General features: G+C 38.0%; 4 protein-coding genes across 5 annotated transcripts; all 4 read left to right on the top strand.

The window, feature by feature from the left end:
• The first annotated feature begins 319 nt into the window (after window positions 1-319).
• On the top strand, window positions 320-8425 carry LOC113032541 (metalloreductase STEAP4). Its single transcript, XM_026185516.1, has 10 exons — window positions 320-858; window positions 1236-1343; window positions 1437-1507; window positions 1632-1719; window positions 2438-2716; window positions 2873-2967; window positions 3068-3178; window positions 3594-3636; window positions 3719-3883; window positions 7744-8425. The coding sequence occupies exons 1-10, from the start codon at window positions 658-660 to the stop codon at window positions 7999-8001; spliced, it is 1419 nt and encodes a 472-aa protein (XP_026041301.1). The 5' UTR covers window positions 320-657; the 3' UTR covers window positions 8002-8425.
• Window positions 8426-11774: 3349 nt separating this feature from the next.
• Window positions 11775-13995, top strand: LOC113032229 (mucosal pentraxin-like). The gene is made up of 5 exons (XM_026184997.1): window positions 11775-11855; window positions 12085-12139; window positions 12543-12645; window positions 12730-13027; window positions 13165-13995. Exons 2-5 carry the CDS (start codon window positions 12085-12087, stop codon window positions 13381-13383), a joined length of 675 nt encoding a protein of 224 aa, XP_026040782.1. The 5' UTR covers window positions 11775-11855; the 3' UTR covers window positions 13384-13995.
• Window positions 13996-17394: 3399 nt separating this feature from the next.
• LOC113032227 (mucosal pentraxin-like) lies at window positions 17395-21128 on the top strand. Its single transcript, XM_026184993.1, has 5 exons — window positions 17395-17514; window positions 17701-17755; window positions 19432-19534; window positions 19635-19932; window positions 20819-21128. Exons 1-5 carry the CDS (start codon window positions 17410-17412, stop codon window positions 21035-21037), a joined length of 780 nt encoding a protein of 259 aa, XP_026040778.1. The 5' UTR covers window positions 17395-17409; the 3' UTR covers window positions 21038-21128.
• Window positions 21129-21204: 76 nt separating this feature from the next.
• Window positions 21205-25225, top strand: LOC113032228 (serum amyloid P-component-like). Of its 2 annotated transcripts, XM_026184996.1 has the most exons (5): window positions 21205-21587; window positions 21743-21797; window positions 23213-23315; window positions 23404-23701; window positions 24133-25225. In XM_026184996.1, exons 2-5 carry the CDS (start codon window positions 21743-21745, stop codon window positions 24349-24351), a joined length of 675 nt encoding a protein of 224 aa, XP_026040781.1. In that variant the 5' UTR covers window positions 21205-21587; the 3' UTR covers window positions 24352-25225. The 2 variants fall into 2 exon arrangements, with proteins under 2 accessions (XP_026040781.1, XP_026040780.1); XM_026184995.1 differs by lacking the exon at window positions 21205-21587 and having other exon boundaries at window positions 21732-23315.
• The last annotated feature ends 754 nt before the right edge of the window (window positions 25226-25979 follow it).

The following is a 25979-nucleotide window of genomic DNA, read 5'->3' as shown; positions in this document are numbered from 1 at the left end:
AACATTCCACACGTTGATTCTTAACTGCGCATTTCCTTCATGTCCTCATATCAACAACTTTCATCTACTGCATAATCTGGGTTTCTTGTGCTGTGACTTTATGTGATAAATTGGGGAAAATATTTTTTTCCAGCTATAGTACATTGAAGTCTTGTTTTCCAGTGTTGCATAATATGTGTGGTTTCCCAGAAGCCTGCCATAATTCTTTACTTTGCCACAGTTTTCCTGGCAAAGCAAAGCACAGAGAGACAGAGAGGCTCAGATAGAAAACTAGGGCTCTCTGAAACCTGCCTCCAACCTTTTGCCATGGAGTTTCCCAGATTAAACAGACTTCAGTCTGAGCCAATCCTAAAATGGGAGGGGATAGACCAATACAAAAACTGACTCAGGACTGAAAAATCTGTCAGTCTAGAAAATGACAGAACAGACACATGAACTTGAGAGGCAGTCAGATGGTCCACTGGCACTTTTTCCAGAAGATTTCCTTATTTGAAGTAACAGTAATTTAGTTACAACTGTCTTGAACTTGGACACATTACCCAGCTGTCACTGGGCTTGCAGAAGACCTGGTAGAGCGTTTTGTTCTTTCAGAACCACAGGAGGTATTCTCCCTTTTTGTGTCAGACTGTGGCCGTATTGTGTGACAGACTGAGCAGCATGTCAAAGGAGGTGAATTCAGAGAGCGTATCGCTGTGTCCTTTGAGCACACCAGCAGCCACTGAGCAGGAGATGCTATGTATCTTTGGGACGGGGGACTTAGGGCGCTCTCTGGGCCAACGTTTGTTCCAGACTGGCTACAAGGTGGTGTACGGCAGCCGCAGACCCCACAGCTGTGGCCCATTGCCTCCGGGAACTCAGGTACAGAGCATGATGTCTGTTGTTTTTGTTGTTCTTGTTCTTATTTGACAGCTGATATCACAACATGTGAACTGAAGGATAGTCCTTAACCAAAACAAATACCCCGTATTCAAAGTGCATAGTTAATGCTGTGAGAAAAGCAGCTCTTCTAATCAGACTTGACCTTGTTTAGCTAAACATGTTTGCTGATAATTTGTGGACATGCAAGCATCTCTCCAGATGTTGCTGTTTTTGTTTGTGCTCTACATTGTGCATTGGTTTGTTTCTTGTCCCGACTGAACTAGAATGTCAAAGTAAATGAAACCATTTGTCAGCGGTCGTGTTACTATGTGTCATGGCCGTGCGTGACAGTTCTCCTGTGTTTATGTCTTGTGCAGGCGATGAGTCATGTGGCTGCAGCCCAATCAGCCAGGCTGGTTTTTGTTTGTATTCACAGAGAAAACTACAACTTCCTGGAGACGCTTGCACCTCAGCTCAAGGGGAAGGTACCTTGTTGCACAGTGAGATGACTTTGTGTGACAAAGCACTTGGATCATTTCTAACTTTTCATCCACTGTATTTATTTAATTGATTGGAAGGTTCTGGTGGATGTCAGCAACAACCTCAAGAAGAATATGTACCCCGAGGCCAATGCTGAATATCTGCAGAGGTAAGAGGAAACTAGGGCAGTAATGTAATAATATGAAATATTGGGATATCTCATGGACCATGTGGGTTGAATCACCTAAAAAAATGTAAGAACATGAGGCAAATGATTGTTGTTTAATAACCAGGCTAATCCCTGGAGCTCAGGTGGTGAAGGGATTTAACACCTTGTCTGCATGGGCCCTTCAGAATGGACCTTCAGATGCCAGCAGACAGGTAAAAGCTACATCTGCTTGTTGTGTTACAATCTCCTTGCTTGCATGAATACTAGGGGTCATGTAAAAGGCCTTATAGTAAAAACTATTACGTATTTGCATGCAGAACCACATGCATTTGACAGTCTCTGATATGTTCACACAGCAACTGCTGACCAAGAAGTTAAAAATAATAATCTCTTTCCTAAAGGAAAATATTTCCAACCAAATTATATTATTAACTCATTTTGAAGTTTTGATCAAACCAAAGCCAAGCGAAAGAGGAGAGGAGTCAGCCTCATGTCTTTCCTGAGAATGCTGTCTCTGTGGTATCCTTGAATCAATTAACTCCACACTCTCTCTTAGATCTAAGCATCCCGTCATGTGTTTTGCTCTCTCACTGCAGCATGTGTGTATTTTTCTGCTCATTTTGATCCAGTTTCGGAGTCCCAGTGGACAATAAATAAAAAATAAAAACCACAGGAGAACGCGTGTGTTGTGGGGAGTACATGTTTATGCACTGGACTATGTTTAATTTTGAGCACCATCAGCAACATTGCATAGGTGTTGAGCATTCCTATGACCACATTGACTGTCAGTGTGTCTCTGTTGGTTGATCATCATGTGTGTGAGATTCATAAACATAAATGTGTAAATGTAGAATGATGAAAACCTGCACTTCTCACATGGGGCGCTTCTTGAGCGTTAAAAAATATAGATTGTTTTTCTTACCTCTCCAGGTGTACGTGTGTGGGAACAGTCTTGAGGCAAAGCAGGCAGTAATAGAGGTGGCTACCAAATTAGGCTTCACTGTTCTGGACAGGGGGTCTCTGACTGCCGCCAGAGAGCTGGAGGATTTCCCTCTGCAGCTCTTCCCAGAGTGGAGGCTGCCCTTGCAATTGGCCACTGGCCTCACTGCCTTCTTCTTCTTCTATCTACTCATCAGAGATGTCATCTATTCGTATGTGGTGAATGATAAAGACATCTCCTTTAGAATCATGGCATCCTTGGCCAACAAGGTAAATCCTGTTTATTACCTTACAAATTAGCACATGGTACACTTTGAAAAGTCACCGCCAAATGTATCCCATAAAAAATGACTGAACAAATAAAAAGTTTTCACTTAAAACTCATGGTTTTTATCCTCAAAACAACTTCCTGTCTCCTTCTTTCAGGTGTTCCCCATCGTGTCGCTCATTATGCTGTCTTTGTGTTACTTGCCTGGAGTCATAGCTGCCTTCCTTCAGCTCTACAGAGGAACTAAATACAAGTCAGTAATCAAAATAGGATGCAATTATATTTAATCCCAGCAGAGAGGTGTGCAATTTTCTAATCATTTTTGTGCCATACTACTCAAACCCATGTTTCAGGCGTTTCCCCGACTGGTTGGATCGTTGGATGTTGTGCAGGAAACAGCTGGGACTCGTAGCTCTTGCTTTGGCTTCTCTGCATGTGCTCTACACTCTTATCATCCCTATCAGGTGTGTAAGAGCTGCGCATCTTCATGCCTCTTCATTAAACATATCTGGGACTGTTTATAACTGCTCACTAGAATAACATTGTTTGGGAAGATGTACATGGTCCCAAATATCATTGACTTTCTTTTGGTCTCTGGTCGCCACATCGTTGACAAATGCTTCATGTGTGGATTCAACTTTAAGCACTAGTTTTAGACTACCCATAGATGACATGTCAGGGTCTGGTTGCCTAGGTAACCCTTTCACATATATACAGCTATAATGATAAGGCTAAATCATGCTTTAATAAACTTGTGAATAATGTTAATTCAGCAATTCTTGTGAAGTCTTCATCTAGGTTTTATTTCAGATCTTAAAGAGTTATGCCCATCTGAATTGTCCACATGATTTTTCTCTAAATAATCATTTTTGCCCTCAGATATTATGTGAGATACAGACTGGCAGCACATACTATCTCACAGGTAAGACTTGGAAACATTATTAATCATACCTAGTTCCACCACTCCGTAAACAGCTGGTAAAAATGTTTACTGTGATTTTAAGATCAAGGAGAACAAAACGTCACCGTTTGACACCACCATGGCCTGGCGTACTGACTCGTACTACGTTATTGGGATTCTGGGATTTGGCCTGTATCTCCTTTTGGGAATAACTTCCCTCCCTTCTGTCAGCAATGTGCTCAGCTGGAGAGAGTTCAGCTTTATACAGGTAAGACGGATATAAAATGTAGTATCTAAAGTGATGTATCTCTAGCAGAAGGGGATTGATCTTTGAATTTGTTAGAAGTCTGGCAGCCAAGTTTTCAATGAGCTGGAAGCAGAAGAGGAGGGATTTATAGCAGCCCAAACATCATGAGATGAAAGCATGGAGCACTTTAGCAAGACCTGCTAGACAGTAAAGAAAAGAAAGTAATAAAAACGTTAACTGGAGAAAGCTTAGACCCAACGTTGCCTTGTAAACCTGTCCTAACAAGTTAATAGAATTGACCTGCTCATCCACTTATTTAGAAAATATAGCTGACTTAAAATGTTCTTATTGAATAAAAGAGGCCAGAATTATATACTGTACCCTGTTAACTTAAGTTGTGATTCAAAGACATCTACAGGGAGTGCAGAATTATTAGGCAAGTTGTATTTTTGAGGAATAATTTTATTATTGAACAACAACCATGTTCTCAATGAACCCAAAAAACTCATTAATATCAAAGCTGAATGTTTTTGGAAGTAGTTTTTAGTTTGTTTTTAGTTTTAGCTATTTTAGGGGGATATCTGTGTGTGCAGGTGACTATTACTGTGCATAATTATTAGGCAACTTAACAAAAAACAAATATATACCCATTTCAATTATTTATTTTTACCAGTGAAACCAATATAACATCTCCACATTCACAAATATACATTTCTGACATTCAAAAACAAAACAAAAACAAATCAGCGACCAATATAGCCACCTTTCTTTGCAAGGACACTCTAAAGCCTGCCATCCATGGATTCTGTCAGTGTTTTGATCTGTTCACCATCAACATTGCGTGCAGCAGCAACCACAGCCTCCCAGTCAGACACTGTTCAGAGAGGTGTACTGTTTTCCCTCCTTGTAAATCTCACATTTGATGATGGACCACAGGTTCTCAATGGGGTTCAGATCAGGTGAACAAGGAGGCCATGTCATTAGTTTTTCTTCTTTTATACCCTTTCTTGCCAGCCACGCTGTGGAGTACTTGGACGCGTGTGATGGAGCATTGTCCTGCATGAAAATCATGTTTTTCTTGAAGGATGCAGACTTCTTCCTGTACCACTGCTTGAAGAAGGTGTCTTCCAGAAACTGGCAGTAGGACTGGGAGTTGAGCTTGACTCCATCCTCAACCCGAAAAGGCCCCACAAGCTCATCTTTGTATGATACCAGCCCAAACCAGTACTCCACCTCCACCTTGCTGGCGTCTGAGTCGGACTGGAGCTCTCTGCCCTTTACCAATCCAGCCACGGGCCCATCCATCTGGCCCATCAAGACTCACTCTCATTTCATCAGTCCATAAAACCTTAGAAAATCAGTCTCAAGATATTTCTTGGCCCAGTCTTGACGTTTCAGCTTGTGTGTCTTGTTCAGTGGTGGTCGTCTTTCAGCCTTTCTTACCTTGGCCATGTCTCTGAGTATTGCACACCTTGTGCTTTTGGGCACTCCAGTGATGTTGCAGCTCTGAAATATGGCCAAACTGGTGGCAAGTGGCATCTTGGCAGCTGCACGCTTGACTTTTCTCAGTTCATGGGCAGTTATTTTGCGCCTTGGTTTTTCCACACGCTTCTTGCGACCCTGTTGACTATTTTGAATGAAACGCTTGATTGTTCGATGATCACGCTTCAGAAGCTTTGCAATTTTGATACTGCTGCATCCCTCTGCAAGATATCTCACTATTTTTGACTTTTCTGTGCCTGTCAAGTCCTTCTTTTGACCCATTTTGGCAAAGGAAAGGACGTTGCCTAATATTTATGCACACCTGATATAGGGTGTTGATGTCATTAGACCACACCCCTTCTCATTACAGAGATGCACATCACCTAATATGCTTAATTGGTAGTAGGCTTTCGAGCCTATACAGCTTGGAGTAAGACAACATGCATGAAGAGGATGATGTGGACAAAATACTCATTTGCCTAATAATTCTGCACTCCCTGTATATAATCACACCACTTTTTACAATCAGAGGAACTGTCCTCCGATGGTCACTAAAACAAATGTAGGTTTTCCATCTTTGATTTATAGTATGTGATTCGTGCAAACTCATATTGGCACATCAGCGAAACAAAACTCTTGGCCTGATGAGTGAATCCTGTTTATAAGAAGAAAAACTTCAAGTCACAAGTGGAGGAATGAGAGTGTGGGATTTTTCCCTGGAGCTGGCCCACTGATGTTCCGAGCAATCCATCCAACAGATTTGTGCTTGTACAGAAGTTGGCATCTTTGCTTATTACTGGAATCAATTAATATCAGATAGAAAATGGAAAACATGCTCTCCATCTAGAGCAGGGGTGTCAAACATAAAGCCTGGGGGCCAGAATCAACCCGGTGAAGACTCCAAACCAACCAACTGGATGGTTTTGGAAAACAGAACATTTGGACATTTACATCTGTATTTTCAAAAGTTTTACAGATTTTCCTGATGATAAAGAGATTCCCCGTGGCTATCCATACAAAGCCAAACTAATTAAGTTATAGATTTCTATAATTTAAAGATGTCACAAAGATAAAATGTGTTTGACATCCCGGATCTACAGTAAATGAGTATTTTTGCTAGTCTCTGGTTTACTCAATCACGCTTAAAAATAAAAACAAAAATAACAGAAGTTTCAAAACACTTTTTTTTTTAAACAAAGAACAAATAAACACAGTGGTAGGAAAGAGCATTTCTGTGATATTTAATCTGTCAATTTCTCATAAAATGAATACAATAAAGCTCATTGGTAAATTTAATTTGTTTCAACTGATCATCTCTTCACTTGGCCAGGAAAAGCTGCAAATGACAACCAGATTGATGATTCAGTTAACACACGGATGCTTTTTATGAAATATCCCTCGTTGGCACTCACTTCTAATATGTCTGCTGGAGATGCTTTCAAATGCACCCTGAAATTTTCCACGTACTGCTACTCCACTATTGCCCCTATTTATACTCGAGGCTGCTGAGGAGCAGTTAGTGTGAAAATAGACAGAGAGGCTACTGCGCCTTCAAGGAACGATTCTGGCAGAAAAATTGTTTGGTAAATTGTTCACATTGTGTCTAATTTGCAAAGGTACAAACTGTAACTGGCAAGTACAAATGTGGATAGGAAAACACACACATGGGCCAGGCAGCTGTGTTAAAGTTCCCACTGGAAACAAACTGTCAGAAATCTGTTAGTTATATTTCCCTCCTTCTCTTTCTAACTCTGTCTTTACTTAAACAGACACAAATAATGTTTACCTTTGTTCCCACTCTGACCAATCAAAAATGAAATGGGACACACTACAGGGAACAAACTCATTCATAAATGTATCTGGGTCATGTCAAGCTCATATTCTTATTCCACCCCTCCCTTTACTCCAGCCCAAATTAGAGCAGAGATTTAAATGTTAAGTTATGCATCAGATGTAATTTGGGGGCATATATTATCCTGGGCCTCAGTCCTAAGGCTTTGTTCATGTGTATATAATGTATTTAAATGTGCATAAGTATGTATGTGTACCTTTATGTATATGAGTACACAAAGTCAAAGAGTGCATGCGTTGCACATATGGAGCTATGTCTCTATTAAGGTCAGCTTGTCACTGCAGTTTTTGACTTCATATAAAAGAAAAGAAATTGTCTTTTATCTTTATTCTTTTTTTTTATTTTATTCACATTTATCCTTCAGCACCTCTCTCCTCTGAGTAGCTGAGGCATTCACACACAGACGACATGTTCCTTATGCATAGATGCAAACAAGTCTGCCAGAAAGAAAACTGACTGCACATCATAACATCAGTGCTTTCTGAAAATAAATGGGTGAATGAAATGTAACATGATGAACCTGTTTCATTGTTTTACTGTCTTTCAGTCTAAGCTGGGCTACCTGACACTGTTCTTCTGTACATTTCACACCTACCTGTACGGCTGGGATAAGTTTCTTCAGCCTTCATCCTACAAATGGTTTATGCTCCCTGGCTACATGCTTAGTCTGGTGGTGCCTTCCGTGGTGTTAGTGCTCAAGCTGCTTCTCCTCCTGCCTTGCGTGGACAGCACTCTCACCCGGATTCGACAGGGCTGGGAGAGAACTGATCCCGAGCAAGAACGCAAAAAATTACTCCTAACATAAGGCAATGGCACTGCAGGTACAAATGAATTATAAACACAGACGCAAAGGCATAGATGTCATAGAGCCAGGATTATATGTTTACAAGAAAACTGTTCAGTGTTGTAAACGTGGTACATGTAAAAGCAGCTTTCCTTTGCCTTTGTGTTCGCCTCCATTGAAGCTCAATAATTTCCACATCCAGAAGTGTTACACAATGTAATCTGAGATTCTGTGTTGTGTCCTCTATGACATCCTTATAAAAAATAAAGAAAAAAGAAAAAAAACTATCAATCTGAACTTGCAGTGTGTAGTGGGTTATGTTTATTGCATTTATAGTTACGTATTTGGTTCTCACTGCTTTTCCTTTGTTCTTTCTTGTTAAACACCCATTATGTTAATTGTAACCACTGTAAATACTCTTTAAAATAAACAGCAGTGTAACAGACCAAGATTGTCTTGTCTTGTCTCTCTTTCAATATCTCTTTCTATCCAGAAGCTCAAACTTTGGGAGATTTCCCTGCTGAGTTGGCTGTGTCTCGTTTAGTCGTCTCGATCTGATCCCTCTCCAGGGTTCATCCCTCTGGCTGATCAGATAGCGTTCTCTCAGAAACATTTGGCCTGAAAACCAGCCTTCTCCCCAGTCACCGCTGGATCTCATCACTAGGAAAGAGGAATTTAAGACTCCTCCATCACCGTCGTCTGTTGAAAGAATCTATTGTTGGGTTGTCACAGTTCAGATAGCCCCGTGATGTTGCGCTGCATCAAGTCATTTCCTGAAGTGAGTAACACGTAAACACGTAAACGTCATTTTATTAGTAGCTGTAAATGAAATCTAATCATGACAAGTACAGGCGTAGATGTGAAAGAATGTATTCAAAGTAAAGGATACACCATTCCTGTGACTCCTGCTGAGTGTGATGGACGCGCAGTGAAGGAAACTTAGGCACAGGTTAAAGTCCAAAAAAAAGATTTTTTTATTTAACCCAAAAAACATAATTGGTTAACTCGTGCAAAAAGAATCAAAATCTTGGGCCCATAAAAGAGGTCAAAATAACAGAACTCTTCTCAAAGTTGACAGCACTACTGATAACTCAAACAAACTGACCTAACTTAACGAGACAAAGGGGAAACTTAAATAGTGGCTGACCAGCCCACAAAAAACACGAGAAGGGATAAAACACACAAAACCTAACTAAACCTAGCATAATGAACTCCAATTCCCCCCCATGGTCCCGAGTTATGGCATGAACCAATTTGTAGTCTTCCTTTAAAGCTCGCTCCGCCCCTTTTCCACCTCTTGGCTCCTTAATCAAGGGACTGGAACAGCTGCAACTAAGGTAACTCAGAAAACAAAAGATTAATCATACATAACAGTGTAAACTAAAATGTGCGCACTTATTTTAGAATGCAGTGTTATGTGGATATGTGAATTAATTCTAAACCAAAACCAGTTATTTATTGTCCTGTAAATTAATTCCCATATGTAAAGAAAGACAAATGTGAATGCAATGTTACTTATAAGCCTCTACACTAACATGGTGGGTATTACCACTGTGTGGCTGTAAGTGCAGCCATCACACTGAGATAAAAACCTTCCGGTCTCATAAAGTTGCCTTTTAAATGGGCCTTATCAGTTAAAGATCTATACCACTGCTGGTGGTGTCAGTCAAAGTTGAACTTTTTGCCCTATCCATAAACGGGTGAAGTGATAACAACTAACTTGAGCCAGTTAGGATATGAAGGAGTGCCCTTATAACGGCATCTAATAAGGACAGTCCAAGGAATGCTATCTCCTGGTAATGATAACACTTAATAAAGCAATTAAAGGACTCCAGAGACAAAATATAAACTAAGAGGCAGTTTTATTGCTGGGAGTTACAAATGAAAATACAAAATACAACGTCTTGACGTGGCAAGACATGAACCACATACACAGAACTTCAAGCTAGACACAAGAAATGAAACAGGGCACACAGCGCAGAGAAAACTCAGCGGCAAGACTGACATGAAGACTGACGACATGACAAGAAACAGAAGGAAACTGAGGACTTAAATACACGGGGGAGGCAAAACAAAACATAACACACGCAGGACAAGAGACTATCAAAATAAGACAGGAAGTAACACACAGTAAGACCCAGACTAAGACATGTGAACTAGACAGTGGGATATGACCGGGCTGAGGAACAGAGAAGGAGAGAGGGACACATGGGGAAACATAGGTAAACATGGAGACGAGGCCGACTTTCACAGAAGTCGATGAGGACAAAACAAAAAACATCAAAAGCAACCTAACAATGTCAAACAAGACTAGAGACTCAAGAGTAAACCGCACAAAGCTCAAACGTAAATCATCTTCTTAAGGTAAAAATGCACAATAAAAATCAAAATGCTGGGTCAAAAATTCAGGACCATGACCATGATGCTTTCCAAGCAAATACTCAAAACACCAATTACCTTCTGTTTTGCAAGATGCTAGAAATAAAGCAAGTGCTTGTTGGCACTGATGTGTGATGTCCATGTGAGGGATTGTGTGTTTTTGTTTGTTTTATTGTGACATCCACAAGAAAATAGCTACACACCTGGGAATACCATCAGCTGAAGGGCACTGGAGTTACAGACTTTAGAAAGAGTGCTGAACAGGCACATGCACAGATAGACCCCAGGTGGTGCTCAAGCACCTGACCCTTTGGACAGGAAAGTTTTTTCTCCCACGTGTGTCTATTTTATAATTTTACATTTTAATTTCAAAGTAGTCCCATGGCATCAATTCCTAATTGAAAGCATGTAATGCCCAACAATTGTGTTTTTATAATTCTGCAATGCCGTACACCCCCTGGCCCCTGCATCGCCTTTCCTTGTTGTCACAATCAGTTGCTCGTGCCATTGAAGAGCTCTGAGGAGCAGCGTCACATCTCAGACCTGCTTTTACTGATTACAGACAGGTAACATTAGTGTCTGCACTGGCCTCATCCACATTTGTTATTGCTATGTAATTAAAAACCTCTAAAACACATCAATTTAGGCAGTTAAACATTAGCAATTATACCGCAAAATTAGCTTATCAAATGCAAGGTACTTTAAAATGCACAAGAGAAGTCACTTTCACTCTTTGTATGACAGCAGAAATAATTACGTGATCATTAGTCTAATATTTTGGAATGTTCAAAACTGAACTATTATCAGTACCATTGTTCATTACATTATTATTATCATTATGAATGCCTTAGTGTAATACAGAATAACCATTAATTATCATGTACAACGTTAACTTTGAATTTACCGATGACAGCTCTATGCGAACAAAGGACATGTTATAAAACAGCAAGACAGAGATCGACAGCAGGCGTCCCTCTTCTGTCCACGATCACGCCATCAAACAGTGAGGAAGATGAAAGAACAAGTAGCTTATATAAGCAAGTAATAGCTGTGGTCCTGGATACCATTCGATTTTTTAATATATATGCCACCAAAATTTGGCCTTTATTGTGTTGTTAGCTATACAATGTAGCATCAGCTACAACTCTTAGGCATCACTTTGAGAATTTTCCATAATAATTTCATATCTCACTGTTTTATTTCCCTTAGTCAAACGTTTTGAGCTCATTAGTCTCCCGTTTATCAGTTCATGGTTTAGTTGAGTAGTAGTACAAACCAAGGAAGTTTCAACTGAACTGACCTTCACCACTGTAGAATTATCATCATACTGCAGATTACAGCAAAAAAGAAAAAAGTAGGAAAAAAGAAGAAGTGGATGAAGGAAGTGAACACACTGACACAGACAAACCGCCAGAAATGGGGAAGAAGTATATAAAACTCAAACTTTCACAGCATTCACAACTGCTGCACAGACAGTACCAGACACAGATTTCAAGGTAAGTTGAGACATTCAAAACTGGCATGTGTAAGAACGTAACCTTCATTCTGTTATATACAAAACTTCATTTTGTTTTTACAACGAGCAATACAGGTGAAGTAGATAATTTACGCCTCTATTGTTTATTGTAGGAATCCAAAGCAAGCAGTAAACTGGTGTCACTAGTCTTGAGAATAATTCGAAAAAACTCCATTTATATAATTAAGTATAATTTGTGCTTGTATTAGATGAAGCTGTTCCCTGTACTGGTGATGCTGACAGCATGTGCTGCAAGACCTCAAGGTATTTTGGTTTTTTCTGAACAAAGTGAATACAACAGCAGATTTCTACGATGTTCATGTATTTTGTTATTCACTTTTAATGATACTTTGTTTTTTAATGACGTTATTAAAATTTCTAGCCAATCTTTGTAACAAGACTGAGAAACAAAAAGGATTTACATACATTTAAAATTTGTATTTTTAATGTTGTTTCTTTCTGGCTTCATGTGAATTTGACTCATTGAAAAAAAATTGTATTTCCTTCTTTTAAGTTTTCTTATTAATCTTATTAATTTCTTATTAAATCTGAGTGTTGGCGGGACCCCGCGCACATGCTTCTCTGTGTTCATAATTTCCTGCATTTTCCTTTTTCGTAAAAAAAGCAAAACCACTTGAAAAGTGTCTTCCTCTTTCTCTCTTCTCAGATTTGTCTGGTAAAATGTTCACTTTCCCACTGGAATCCAACAGAGCTCATGTGAGGCTGAATGCGTCGAGATTGGATTTCAGTTCTTTAACACTCTGTCACAGGTAGCAATGAATATGCATGCATTTCCTATAAGAAGCAACTGTATCTCTGATTGTGAAATAAGTCATCCTTTGCCATGCCTACAGATCATTTACAGACCTTAAAAGAGACCACGTTTTGTTCTCTCTGGCTACACCTGTTCATTCCAATAACTTCCTGATCTTCTGGGATGGTACAAATAAAGAGATTGAGCCCCATATCAAGGACAGGAAAGCTGAATTTGGAGGACGAGACTACAAGCCAAACATGTGGCACTCTATCTGCACCACGTGGGACTCTGAGTCTGGACTGGTGCAGATTTGGTTTAATGGGCTACCTTCGATTAGGAAATTTGTCAACACTGGAACAAACATCGTAGGACCTGTTATAATAATTTTAGGACAGGTACATGTTTTATTGATAAATTATAAATACTTATTTAGATTCAGTCAGACGCTGTATATACTAATAATGTACTATATGTACTATAATATACAATGTAGTTTTAATCTATTGTATCTCAAACACTGCATTCTTTACAGGAGCAAGATTCCCACGGTGGCGGATTTGACATTAAGCAGTCTTTCGTTGGCATGATGTCTGACGTCCACTTGTGGGATCACATCCTTTCCTCCTGTGAAATTCAAAACTATGTGGATGAACTAAACTTCACGCCAGGGAATGTGTTGAACTGGAGCGCACTGGAATTTGAGATCATAGATAGAGTACTGATAGAAAATAAACTCATGACGTGTCACTAATCAGAAAATTACAAAGTCAAAAATCTGGTCAAAAAAACTACTTTGTTTTTATGTCCATCATAAAGAATATTTGATGATTTTTTTTAAACCCTTTTACGATAATCATATGAAAGCGTTACACTGGTCGCTGTGATTATGTTACATGTTGGTTAATTCATGAACAACATTGAGAACAAAAACTGGTGAGCATAAATATAAAAAATAAAAAATAATTTTACGAATTTCTAATTGTAAATTTATTGTAAAGTGAACAATAAATTGACAATTCATCAACTTGTGCTATAAATGTTTTTCTAGTCAGTGCATGACAATAAAATGTATAAAAAAAGAAAAGAAAAGAAGAAGAAGCTTTTTTTTGCCAAAATATCACCATCAGCACTGTGTCACAAAGTGCAATCGACAGAGAAGTCCAAACTTCTCCATTAAATCTGAAAACTCTGCATCTCTACTTAAGTATTTCAACTTAATCTAAAAGGTGGTGTTTTAGATGTCGCCCTCTACTGGCCCAAACTGATAAATGCAGTTTTTTTCCTTGTTTTGGCTTTTTAAAAAATAATCAGATCGTTCGAGTACTATTTGTGTAATTTTATGATTAAATGGACCTATACCATATACACAGAAGACTCTGGGATTTTTATTGTTTATGTGAGTAGTTCCTTTTTGACAGATGCCCCACAGTGGTGCAATCTGTGAAACGCACAGATGAACACACACTGTGTAAGAACACTGAAAGCTGTGTTTGTTTTATTTGTTTAGATCAAACATGACAAAACACATAAAAGTGTTTTTAGATTACCATAGAGCTGTTTAACGCACACATCTATTAAATCTTCATGTATTTACAATACAGAAATGGCATTGCCATGAAAATTGTGTTGCTATGTTCAGTTCAAATGTTCAAACGATCAATGAGTGTAAGTAAACAAGTCCAAGGAGCACATGCAGGAGCAAACAAGTGCTTTGCTAATAAAATGGGGGGAAACGTGCACTCACGTGGACTTTTGATTGCCGTGCAGGTCGTTCTTCAGCCAAACAAATACTAACTGTCAATAAAAGTCAATAAAACTACTTCTGCCTTTCATGCGTCCAAAATCAAAGTGAAAGTACAGAGACTTGATCTGTAAATGACTGCAGAATATCAGCTCTGGTAGAAAAACAACTCACCAATCACCTCTATTTTTGATATTTTTGTTGGGAACTAAAGAGAACCTCTTGAAGGCCCGATTCTTAGTGTTAGTGACCTTCTGCATTTCCACTAAAAAAAAAATAAATAAATAAATTCAACAGTAAATTTGCATTTCTTACATGTAACTTAGCACTGGCTGGAATTAAATAGGACACAATAATGCTATAAAGTGCGTAAGATATTTTAGTTTGGACCAAACTGTAATGCAACTGGTGACCAAAGTAGGACTTACAGCTTTATTTACACTCTCCCACTTTCAGAGGCTCAAAGGAAGTTTATCAAACTAATATAAGGATTGTTTTAATATGACAATAGGATGAAAATTCTTTACTGTCTGGAATCCAGAACCCATGAACATCATCCGATGTGTGTTTCCTGGCTTTAGATGCTCTCCAAGGCCTTTATAGCAGCCACATTCACTTGCTGCTTGTTTGTGGGTTTTTCAGCCGTCAGTTTTGTCTTTGGAAACTGAAAAACTAATTAAGTCAAGTTAAATTTGGTTTAATCTGTCCAAAGATTTGTTTCCTGTGCATGCTCTTTTACATATTTTCTGGCAAAGTCTACTCAGCCATTTTTGTTCCAAGTGTAACCAGTTGTTAGCACTTTGTAAACTCTCTACATTTACGCTCAGGAAGGTTTAGCTTGATTGCAGACTTTAAAAATAATATATCTGCTTCATTGAGATTGTAGTTTCTTAACAATGGTCTTCCAGGCCTTTAGGCATTTAGTGTGCAGCAGGTTTATTTTATTTTTCACCCTGATGATGGTCATAAGATGCAAGAAAAAGCTACCAAATTACAAGTTTAACACTTTGAATTATCTCCAGATCTTTTATCTGTTAAATCTGACATGAAATATTGAATAAACAGATCTGATTTGGCCATGAAACTACTCATATAGATAATACAATTTTATATAATATATAATATTGTATTATACATTGTCGCAGGATGCCCTGAGCTACAGAAAACTTATTTCTAAGTCAAATATTAAAAATCTAAGCAATGTTTGATTTGTAATATGAGTAGTGTCTTTGTATTAGATGGCACTGTGGCTTCTATTGTTGATGCTGGCATCATTGCTGCCAGTCCTAAAAGTACAGAAGATAAATATTAAAATGAAACTCAAAGAAAATTCATGCTGATGAAAATTGTGTGCAGGATTTAGATGTGTTAAGTTTTAATGCTTGTTATCGCTTAGTGGTTTGATTTAAGGATGAAACTAACATTACTAGATCTTAAACCCATGCCTCCTACAGCAACAGCAATAGATAAATTATACAGGTTGTCCATAATTGTATATCTATTGTCTTATAGACTGTATTTTGACTTTTGGCTGCTCCATAAATTCACTGACTTGTTGTGCACTAACAAGGAGTTCACCAGGCTAAGTAAACAAGTCCAATGTCCAAAGGCATGTCAGAGATAATGAAGCTTTGGCAAACATAAATATCAGAGTGGATTAGCGGGAATTTTGGCAGCTCACAAGGACGAAGTTCATATTTTTGGTAGAGCAGCTTTTAAAATGTTTAATGTTTCAGAGAAGACATGCATCTAACTATTATATTCTATCATATACTTCTATAGACTGTTTTAGACTGAGATATGACAACAACACAACTCATTTGTGTGTCTAGAAAGGAGGGAAAAAAATGACGGCCAAGTCCTCACTAAAGCAAAAGTACACTGAACTACTTTTGTTTCACAGGGTAGATAATGCTCATTTCAATGCTCTAAAGTAATATTGTTTTAAAGTAATATTGTTTTAAAGTAATATTGCTACTACAACTGCTTCCTCTTGCCCATAGTGGCCATAAAGAGATCTCAGTTAGACAAAATAACAGGATCTTTCAATGGTGCACTTTTGTACAAAATGCCTCTGTGTTACTGGACTCACTGTCTATGGTCATACAAAGGAGGGAAAAGAACTTTCGAAAATATCAATTTAATCTGACTAACTCAGACTCCCAAGCTTTATGGTAGCATAGAAAGAGGACTATGGAATTCACTTTTCATTGGAGAAGAGACCTCTTCTCAGCCATTATAATTAGAGCAGTAAATACACAATGTCATGTGAAGCATCCTTTCAGAGACTTGAAAATGTGACCCACATGTTTCAGATGTTAGAATGACATCGTAATACATTATTTTTACTATTGCTTTCATAAATCCTAGTGCAGTCGAGCGCAATAGGTCACCGAGTGCAGTAAACTGATGGATTTTACATTTAACACCTTTTTTTTCCTTCACAAAAATGCAACTATATAGTATTCAATGAGTAAATGACATGGTATATCAAAATGTCTATTAAGTGTTACGGGTCTACTGTTCTGTGGTAGCAAGTTGTTCTTCCATTTAAAATTGGTTGAGAAATTTTGAGACTTTCAGCCTAATGAGAACATTAAATTACTGGTTTTGGCTGCTGGTCCGGGGATCTCCTGCCCAGGCCTCCCCAGTAGTAACAAAACAAGTACAAGTACAATACTTAATTCTTTTTTTAACCAGTGTTTGATAGGATTTTAGAGAATTGACTAGAATTAATTATACGTTTGCTTAAGTGTGCTAAAGCTCTTTCTGAGACGCGTTCTCTTTTTGTAATTCACTGTAAGAGTTTGAGGCCTTAAAGGAAGCAATTATAAAGTAGGTGAAATTGGGGGTCAATTAATCAGAATGGTTAAAATTCCTACAAAGTTAATGCAACACTTTGGAAAAAACCCTTGTATCAAAATCTGTACTCCAGTCATGTTGATTGTTTGATTTAAAATCCAGAGGTTGTTTACAGAGGTAATATTACAAAATGTGCTGTGTTCTTGATCTAAGGGTAGGACAAACCCAGAGTCAATGACCTCAATGAAGGAGACCTATTTTCACCAACAAACACTGCCACTAGAAAACTCACTCCCTCGCTGGCCTCATGCAACACAACCTCCTGAGACTGAATTCAAGGTAAGACATGATACACAGGGCAAATTAAATTAATGCTTTCCACACAAAAGTTTTAAAATTTTTCTGCCTGCATTATATATTATAGCAGGTTGCCTTAAGTGACAGACACCTTATTTCCATACTAAAGTTGAAAGGTGAACATTTGAGCAATGTTTGTTTTGAATTATTGTATTTTCTTTGTATCAGATGGCACTGCTGCTTTTACTGGTGACGCTGACAACATGTGCTGCCACTCCTCAAAGTAAATTTATGTATTAAGTCATTAAACACTACAGGGAGTGCAGAATTATTAGGCAAATGAGTATTTTGTCCACATCATCCTCTTCATGCATGTTGTCTTACTCCAAGCTGTATAGGCTCGAAAGCCTACTACCAATTAAGCATATTAGGTGATGTGCATCTCTGTAATGAGAAGGGGTGTGGTCTAATGACATCAACACCCTATATCAGGTGTGCATAATTATTAGGCAATGTCCTTTCCTTTGGCAAAATGGGTCAAAAGAAGGACTTGACAGGCTCAGAAAAGTCAAAAATAGTGAGATATCTTGCAGAGGGATGCAGCAGTCTCAAAATTGCAAAGCTTCTGAAGCGTGATCATCGAACAATCAAGCGTTTCATTCAAAATAGTCAACAGGGTCGCAAGAAGTGTGTGGAAAAACCAAGGCGCAAAATAACTGCCCATGAACTGAGAAAAGTCAAGCGTGCAGCTGCCAAGATGCCACTTGCCACCAGTTTGGCCATATTTCAGAGCTGCAACATCACTGGAGTGCCCAAAAGCACAAGGTGTGCAATACTCAGAGACATGGCCAAGGTAAGAAAGGCTGAAAGACGACCACCACTGAACAAGACACACAAGCTGAAACGTCAAGACTGGGCCAAGAAATATCTCAAGACTGGTTTTTCTAAGGTTTTATGGACTGATGAAATGAGAGTGAGTCTTGATGGGCCAGATGGATGGGCCCGTGGCTGGATTGGTAAAGGGCAGAGAGCTCCAGTCCGACTCAGACGCCAGCAAGGTGGAGGTGGAGTACTGGTTTGGGCTGGTATCATACAAAGATGAGCTTGTGGGGCCTTTTCGGGTTGAGGATGGAGTCAAGCTCAACTCCCAGTCCTACTGACAGTTTCTGGAAGACACCTTCTTCGAGCAGTGGTACAGGAAGAAGTCTGCATCCTTCAAGAAAAACATGATTTTCATGCAGGACAATGCTCCATCACACGCGTCCAAGTACTCCACAGCGTGGCTGGCAAGAAAGGGTATAAAAGAAGAAAAACTAATGACATGGCCTCCTTGTTCACCTGATCTGAACCCCATTGAGAACCTGTGGTCCATCATCAAATGTGAGATTTACAAGGAGGGAAAACAGTACACCTCTCTGAACAGTGTCTGGGAGGCTGTGGTTGCTGCTGCACGCAATGTTGATGGTGAACAGATCAAAACACTGACAGAATCCATGGATGGTAGGCTTTTGAGTGTCCTTGCAAAGAAAGGTGGCTATATTGGTCACTGATTTGTTTTTGTTTTGTTTTTGAATGTCAGAAATGTATATTTGTGAATGTGGAGATGTTATATTGGTTTCACTGGTAAAAATAATTGAAATGGGTATATATTTGTTTTTTGTTAAGTTGCCTAATAATTATGCACAGTAATAGTCACCTGCACACACAGATATCCCCCTAAAATAGCTAAAACTAAAAACAAACTAAAAACTACTTCCAAAAACATTCAGCTTTGATATTAATGAGTTTTTTTGGGTTCATTGAGAACATGGTTGTTGTTCAATAATAAAATTATTCCTCAAAAATACAACTTGCCTAATAATTCTGCACTCCCTGTAGGTGTGAGAAATCTGGTCTGGTTATCAGCATCACGGAAAGTTACTGATCATTTTATTAATTTATTTCTCTAATTCCTTTAAGACCTGGAAAGTAAAATGTTGACCTTCCCAGAAGCGACAAACACAGCTCACACGAAGCTGTTAACAACAAAACAAGATTTAAGTGCTGTAACTGTCTGTCTCAGGTAATGTTGAATATGCAAAATCAAATAGTAATAATAATAATAATCATCATCATAATCATAAGCATCATCATGTATGTCAGTGTCTTGTCATTGCTTACAGATCCTTTACAGACCTCAGAAGAGGCCACCCTATTTTCTCTTTGGCAACATCGCTTGCTTCCAATGACTTTCTGATATTCAAACTAGATGCAAGTGATTTGTTTGAGCTGTGGGTCAGGGACAAAAATGCTGAATTTGCATTGCAAGACTACAAGTTGAACACGTGGAATGCGATTTGTTCCACTTGGGATGCTACCTCTGGAATAATTCAGCTGTGGGTAAATGGAAAGCCTTCCAGCAGGAAATTCGTCAGCTCTGGATTCAACATCAGTGAACCCATGTCTATTGTTTTAGGACAGGTACAGTTCAAACTCACTGTGACTGGTGTACAGTTGCTATATTAGATAAAGTACAGTGATTTGGTCTGAGAGGTTAATTATGTTAGCTTAGCACAGAGCGATGGGGAAACAGAACAGGCTGAAGCTCTGGATCTGTAACCAACATACTAGTGCTTCAAGTTCACTTTATATTAAAGACAAGAATTAAAGTGAAAACCACAATTTTATATTTAACAAAAAGAGTATAAGACCTGACAATACTTGTCTGGAACCTGTGCTGATATCCATAAGGAGTGCAGCTCCAAACTTCCAGTGAAGCATTTTTCCTGGTTTGGTTTTAGTATTTTTGGGATCAGCATTGCTTTAGATTTCCCCATTTCCATTTTATGTAGGTACTATGCTAAGGTGACTCAGACTACTTACAGTGGCTTGCAAAAGTATTCGGCCCCCTTGAACTTTCCCATATGTTGTCACATTACAGCCACAAACATGAATCAATTTTATTGGAATTCCACGTGAAAGACCAACACAAAATGGTGTACATGTGAGAAGTGGAACGAAAATCATACATGATTCCAAACGACAAACACAGCTCACACGTGTTTGTCACGTAATTATTCAGCCCCCTTTGGTCTGAGTGCAGTCAGTTGCCCATAGACATTGCCTGATGAGTGCTAATGACTAAATAGAGTGACAATGTGACAAAATGTGGAAAAGTTTACAAGCCAAACCACTGTACGTTGGACAAACAATACTATTATTATGTTATATAATTAAAATGTTTCGAAATTTCACAGCATTTATTTATTTATGTTTTCCAAATATTCTCATTCTCCTTATTTGTGACATTGTGTCAGTCAGAAACAGTGCAATATAACTGTTAATTCAACTCTTTGCCATTTCTCAGGAACAGGATTCCTATGGTGGAGAATTTGATATTAATCAGTCTTTTATTGGCATGATATCTGATGTCCACATGTGGGACTACACCATGTCTTCCTGTGAGATCCAAAGATACTCAGATGAGCTGAGCTTCACTCTGGGGAATGTGCTGAACTGGAATGCTCTGGATTTTCAGATAACAGGAAGAGTGTTGATAGAAGACAAGCAATACCGTTACTGTTAATACTGTTAATACCAATTTTATGCCCAATGTAAAGAATTTTTCCAATCTATACTATTAATATGTTACACAATAAAAATGGTTTTAAAGCGTATATTGCATTTTTTATTACATAGTTTGGAGTTTTCAAAGCTGGGCTTTGTGTGTAATATATTGATACGTACCCCTTTTTCTTCTTTGTTTCATTTGTAAGAATGAAATGCACACTTTTGTGTCACTTATAATTGACAAGATTGTCAAAACAGACTCTACTCCGCATACTCTAACTTATTTCTATAACCCAAAGACATGAATGTTAGTGACTGTTGATTCAAACTTCGCTATAGGCGTGAAGGGGAAGTTTTCAGATTCCTCGGATCTAATCCCATAAGTTGTAAACACACGTGCGGGAAGTAGGAACATGGAAATTTACAGAAACAATGACTGCCATAAAAAATTAACCATTTACAGCAGCAGCCATGGTATAAAAGGAACCATTCTGCACTGTTAAAAAACAAACCATTCACAAAAGGACCCAGAGTATAGAAGGCTCTATCCTGACACTGTATCCAAGGTAAGATATGATTTTCATATTGAAACAAAATGTATTGCATGTGCAGAAACCCTTTTACGTGTATTGTGGTGCGGATGATGAAAGTGACATCAGATTTGTTTGTATCACCAGTACCAATAAACAATGTGAATTGGTATGTTTGCATGTCTTTGTAGATGCTGCTGGTGCTTCTACTGGTGATGCTGACATCGTGCACTGCAATCCCTCAAAGTACCTTCTATTTTTTTTTTTTATCTTAATTATTAAGTATTTAACATATGCAACCAAAATTAATAACAATGAAGGTGTATTAGACTTAGAGTGTGTAGCCTACTGTGTTGATAAATACTAACATTAGAGGTGTCCATGTTTACCATTTTAGATATATACTCCTTCATCCTTATTCAAAAGGAAAGCAGGAATAGATGTCACGGTGCTGGGTCGGTGACCTGGTGTTTCAGTTTTTTGTATTATTATTTTTGGTCTTGGATTTCATCATGGTGGCTTATGACTTCTAGTTTTGTATTTCTAGCACTCAAGTTCTTCTATGTTCTGTAAATTTTTGTTCCTGTGTCCTCGTGTTCAGTGTAGGTTTAGCTCAGTGTCAAGTCTGTGCCTGTCGTGTGCTTCCTGTTTTACTTTGAAAGTCCTATTTCATGTTAGAGTTTCTAGTTTCGCTTCCCTTGGTCTCGTCATGAACTCCCAGTTTAGATCATCCTTCCTAGTTTGAGTTTTGGTTTTATTTTCTAGTGCTCAAGTATTGTGTTTCTCAGTTCCTTTTCTGCCAGTGAATAAAAACTGCCGCCTTCGGGTTTAATACTGCATCTCAGTCCTGCATTTGGGTCCATAGACTGCCTGCTACACAGCTTACGATGACAAGAGACAGAATATGTTTAAACACCACACCTTACGTTCACTTGGCAAAACTTATGGCTAAACCAATTTTCTTTCCTTTCAAATTCTATACCTATTATTGTAAAAAAAAAATTAAAATTCATTTGATACTTAGTGTTAGAGGCAGGGATTAATTCCAAATATGTCAGAAATAATCAAACAATGGCAAATATTAATATGCAGTGATCTGAGTTTCCAGCTAGAATGTTTCAGGGCACACAGATATGGGCAGGTATTATGGAGGGAAAATTCGAGCTTTTAAAGGTTGCATTTAACATTTTCACTACCAATTAAATTTGTATACATTTCATTTGAATGCACATTGGTAATGATAAAATATTGCATAAATGAAAAATCATATTGCATAAATCATTGCATGTCTGCAATATGTTTTCCAAAAAAAGCTCATTATTCTTCTATTAGACTTTTTGTCATCTGTCATAAAAACATAAGAGTGAAATACACCTGCTAATTCATCTCTCGGCCATTTCTCAGGAACAGAATTCCTATAGTTAATATTTAATGTGAATGTGAAGTGTTGTTGTATTGTGAAGCATTAGCTGCACTAGTGCTGTTGCTCTGTGGAGGGCAAACTTTGCCGTAAAGACAAACAGCTTCAACAAAAATCATTCTTCTGTTTTGATTTTAGGTTTTCTCAAATATTCTTTTATTAATTCATTTTTATTATAGTATGCTGCTTATTACTTCCTTTTCTATTTGCATTATTCATATGTTTCTCTATTTTTTTAAAGATCTGGCAAATAAAATATTCACCTTCCCACAACAAACCAATACAGCTCATGTGAGGGTGACTACATCAAGACAAGATCTGAAGGCTGTAACCGTGTGTTTCAGGTATTTTTAATTAAACAAACTGAATTAAATAAAGAAACATGTAACTACCGCATATCAGACTATTAAATCCATTTTTCACTGCTTTTAGGTCCTTTACTGACCTCAATAGAGACCATTCCTTGTTCTCTCTGGCTACACCCTCTGCTGACAATAACTTCCTGATATTCAAGAAAGCTGCAAATGGCTTATTTGAACTGTGGGCCAGGGGCAAGTCGAATACAGTTGAAGGGATTGCCTACAAGTTGAACACATGGCATTCTATTTGTTCCACTTGGAACGCTACCTCTGGACTCATGCAGCTGTGGGTCGATGGAGTCCCCTCAAGTAGAAAATTCACCAGCTCTGGATCCAACATCAATGGACCCATTATCATTGTCTTAGGACAGGTACCTTTACAAAGCACCACACATAGAAAGCTTTTACTTTATCTTCAAACAAACAGACACTGACAAATATAATACAAATTCAAAATTTGATCCATTTGTTCATGTTCATGGACATGTGGTTCATTGTGGCATAAGAGCGTTTATATTTAGAGTATGTTTTGTGGGCTACATGCTACATCCAATATATGTATAATATACTCTGGAGCTAGAAGAAATTATACATTTGAATACTAAAACACATAAATGAAATACTCAAAGTTTATTAGATCATACAATTTAAAGATGTGTCAGTGATATCACCAAACTGTTTTTAGCCAGTGATTACGGCTTGACTGATGTCTAACTGTAGATGATTTTGCTTGAGACCATACAGTTAGGTATATCAAAATATAACAATACATCTTCTAATTAAAGTCTTTGCCATTTCTCAGGATCAGGATACCCATGGTGGGGGATTTGACATCAATCAGTCCTTTGTTGGCATGATATCCGATGTCCACATGTGGGACCACACCCTTTCCTCCTGTGAGATCCAGAACTACTCGAATAATCTGAGCTTCACAGCAGGCAATGTGCTGAACTGGTATGCGTTTGAGTTTCAGACAGTTGGAAGAGTGCTGATAGAAAACAAACAAGAGTTGTGTCAATAGGCAAGAATTCTGAATTCTTATAAGATTTTAAAAATCAATATCTGAAGTTGGATTTTATGTTTAAGTCAAAGGTTTAAATTTTAATTTTCTGAAAAAGTACAAAAACTTTACTGTCTATGTGTTGCAATGTAAATGTATATATCTAAAATCAAGTCTTTTTTTTAAGAATTTTTACTTTTCGACACTATTTCTTTGTTTTTTATATTTGTCTGATAATTTTTGGGCGTAACTGCACTGTTTCTTTGATATTTTTGTTGTATAGTGAGTGCTGCATTACTGACGTAAAATTTTACAGCATATTTTTGAAAATGCTCAGTGTTGAAATAATTTTTGACAAATATGTTATCTTTTTATACATATAACAAATTGTGTTACTGTTTTCCATTTCAATTATCTATGTATGTTTTTTTTACTAATTGTGTACTGGAGGCATGATCAAAGCAAGAAGTTTTGCTTTTTATAATAACATTTAAATTCTATTCAATATGCATTAATTTCATATGTATGTCTTTTGTAATAGTATGATAATTCAACACTTTTACTGGACAATCGCAAAAAAAGCAGGAGAACTGGGTGGTGTTATAAATACCATATTAGTGGACCGTGGCCAGAGGTCTCATTGTTGAAGAGTGTCATGAAATCAATATCCTTAGTATCCTTATTTTCCTATTATATTGTTTTATGTACTTTAATAATGAAGGCTTGTAGAGCAAGGCCACTTTTGACTCACAAAGTGCTCAGCCAGACTGAAAAACAGGAAGTTTTAGTGCACAGGCATATTAATAGATAAGACACAGAAAAGAGGAACTTTGCCATATAAGCAATGTTTGAAACTGTGTGACGTGTAAAGTACCAAAATAAAACCTATATGAGGCACAGTTTATGATTCTAATGTTAGAGATCCTGCAACTAGAAGTGAAAGCTAAAATGCTGCAAATCATTCTGCCTTTACTACTTATTGAAGTTTAGGGTCATAAAGGCTGAGGTCATAATGTAATATAAATTTATATATCTACAATTGTTATGTGAAGGCTGTGTGCACGCAGGGGTGGTGATATGAAGGACCCAAAATGCAGACTCACAGAAATCAAAGGTGAACTTAAATACAGCTTTAATGCTGAACTCCAAAAAGTAACAAAACTGAGACTCCAAGGTAAACTTTACACAGACAGAACACACAGCAAAATAAGGGTAGATCGCAACAATGACAAACTGAAACACAGGGCTTAAATACATAGAGGGAGCAATCAGGGAATGGACAACAGGAGGGAAACACAGCTGGGGCATATCAGAACTGACGAGACAAGGAAGCGTAAACTGAACACACTGAGATAAGACAGAGACCTTCAAAGTAAAACAGGAAACACATAACACAGACTGAACAAAGACACAGACTCACATGCAGGCACTACAACAGAGGGAACAGAGACGTGGGACCAGGGCAGACACAGACACTGACTGGAAACGGGGATATAGTGGACAGGGGAGACAGCAACTAAGGATTACACATTAAAACAAACTATAAGACATGACTCTAACAAAAACCCAAAGACTAGAAATTATAAATAATATAATAAACTCAAAAACCCTGGGTCAACGACCCAGGCATCCTAACAACAATAGGGAAA

Source organism: Astatotilapia calliptera, chromosome 11, assembly GCF_900246225.1.
Source record: "Astatotilapia calliptera chromosome 11, fAstCal1.2, whole genome shotgun sequence".
Classification (NCBI taxonomy): domain Eukaryota; kingdom Metazoa; phylum Chordata; class Actinopteri; order Cichliformes; family Cichlidae; genus Astatotilapia; species Astatotilapia calliptera.
The sequence above is the reverse complement of the archived record's forward strand: the minus strand, read 5'-3'. Positions and strand labels throughout refer to the sequence as shown.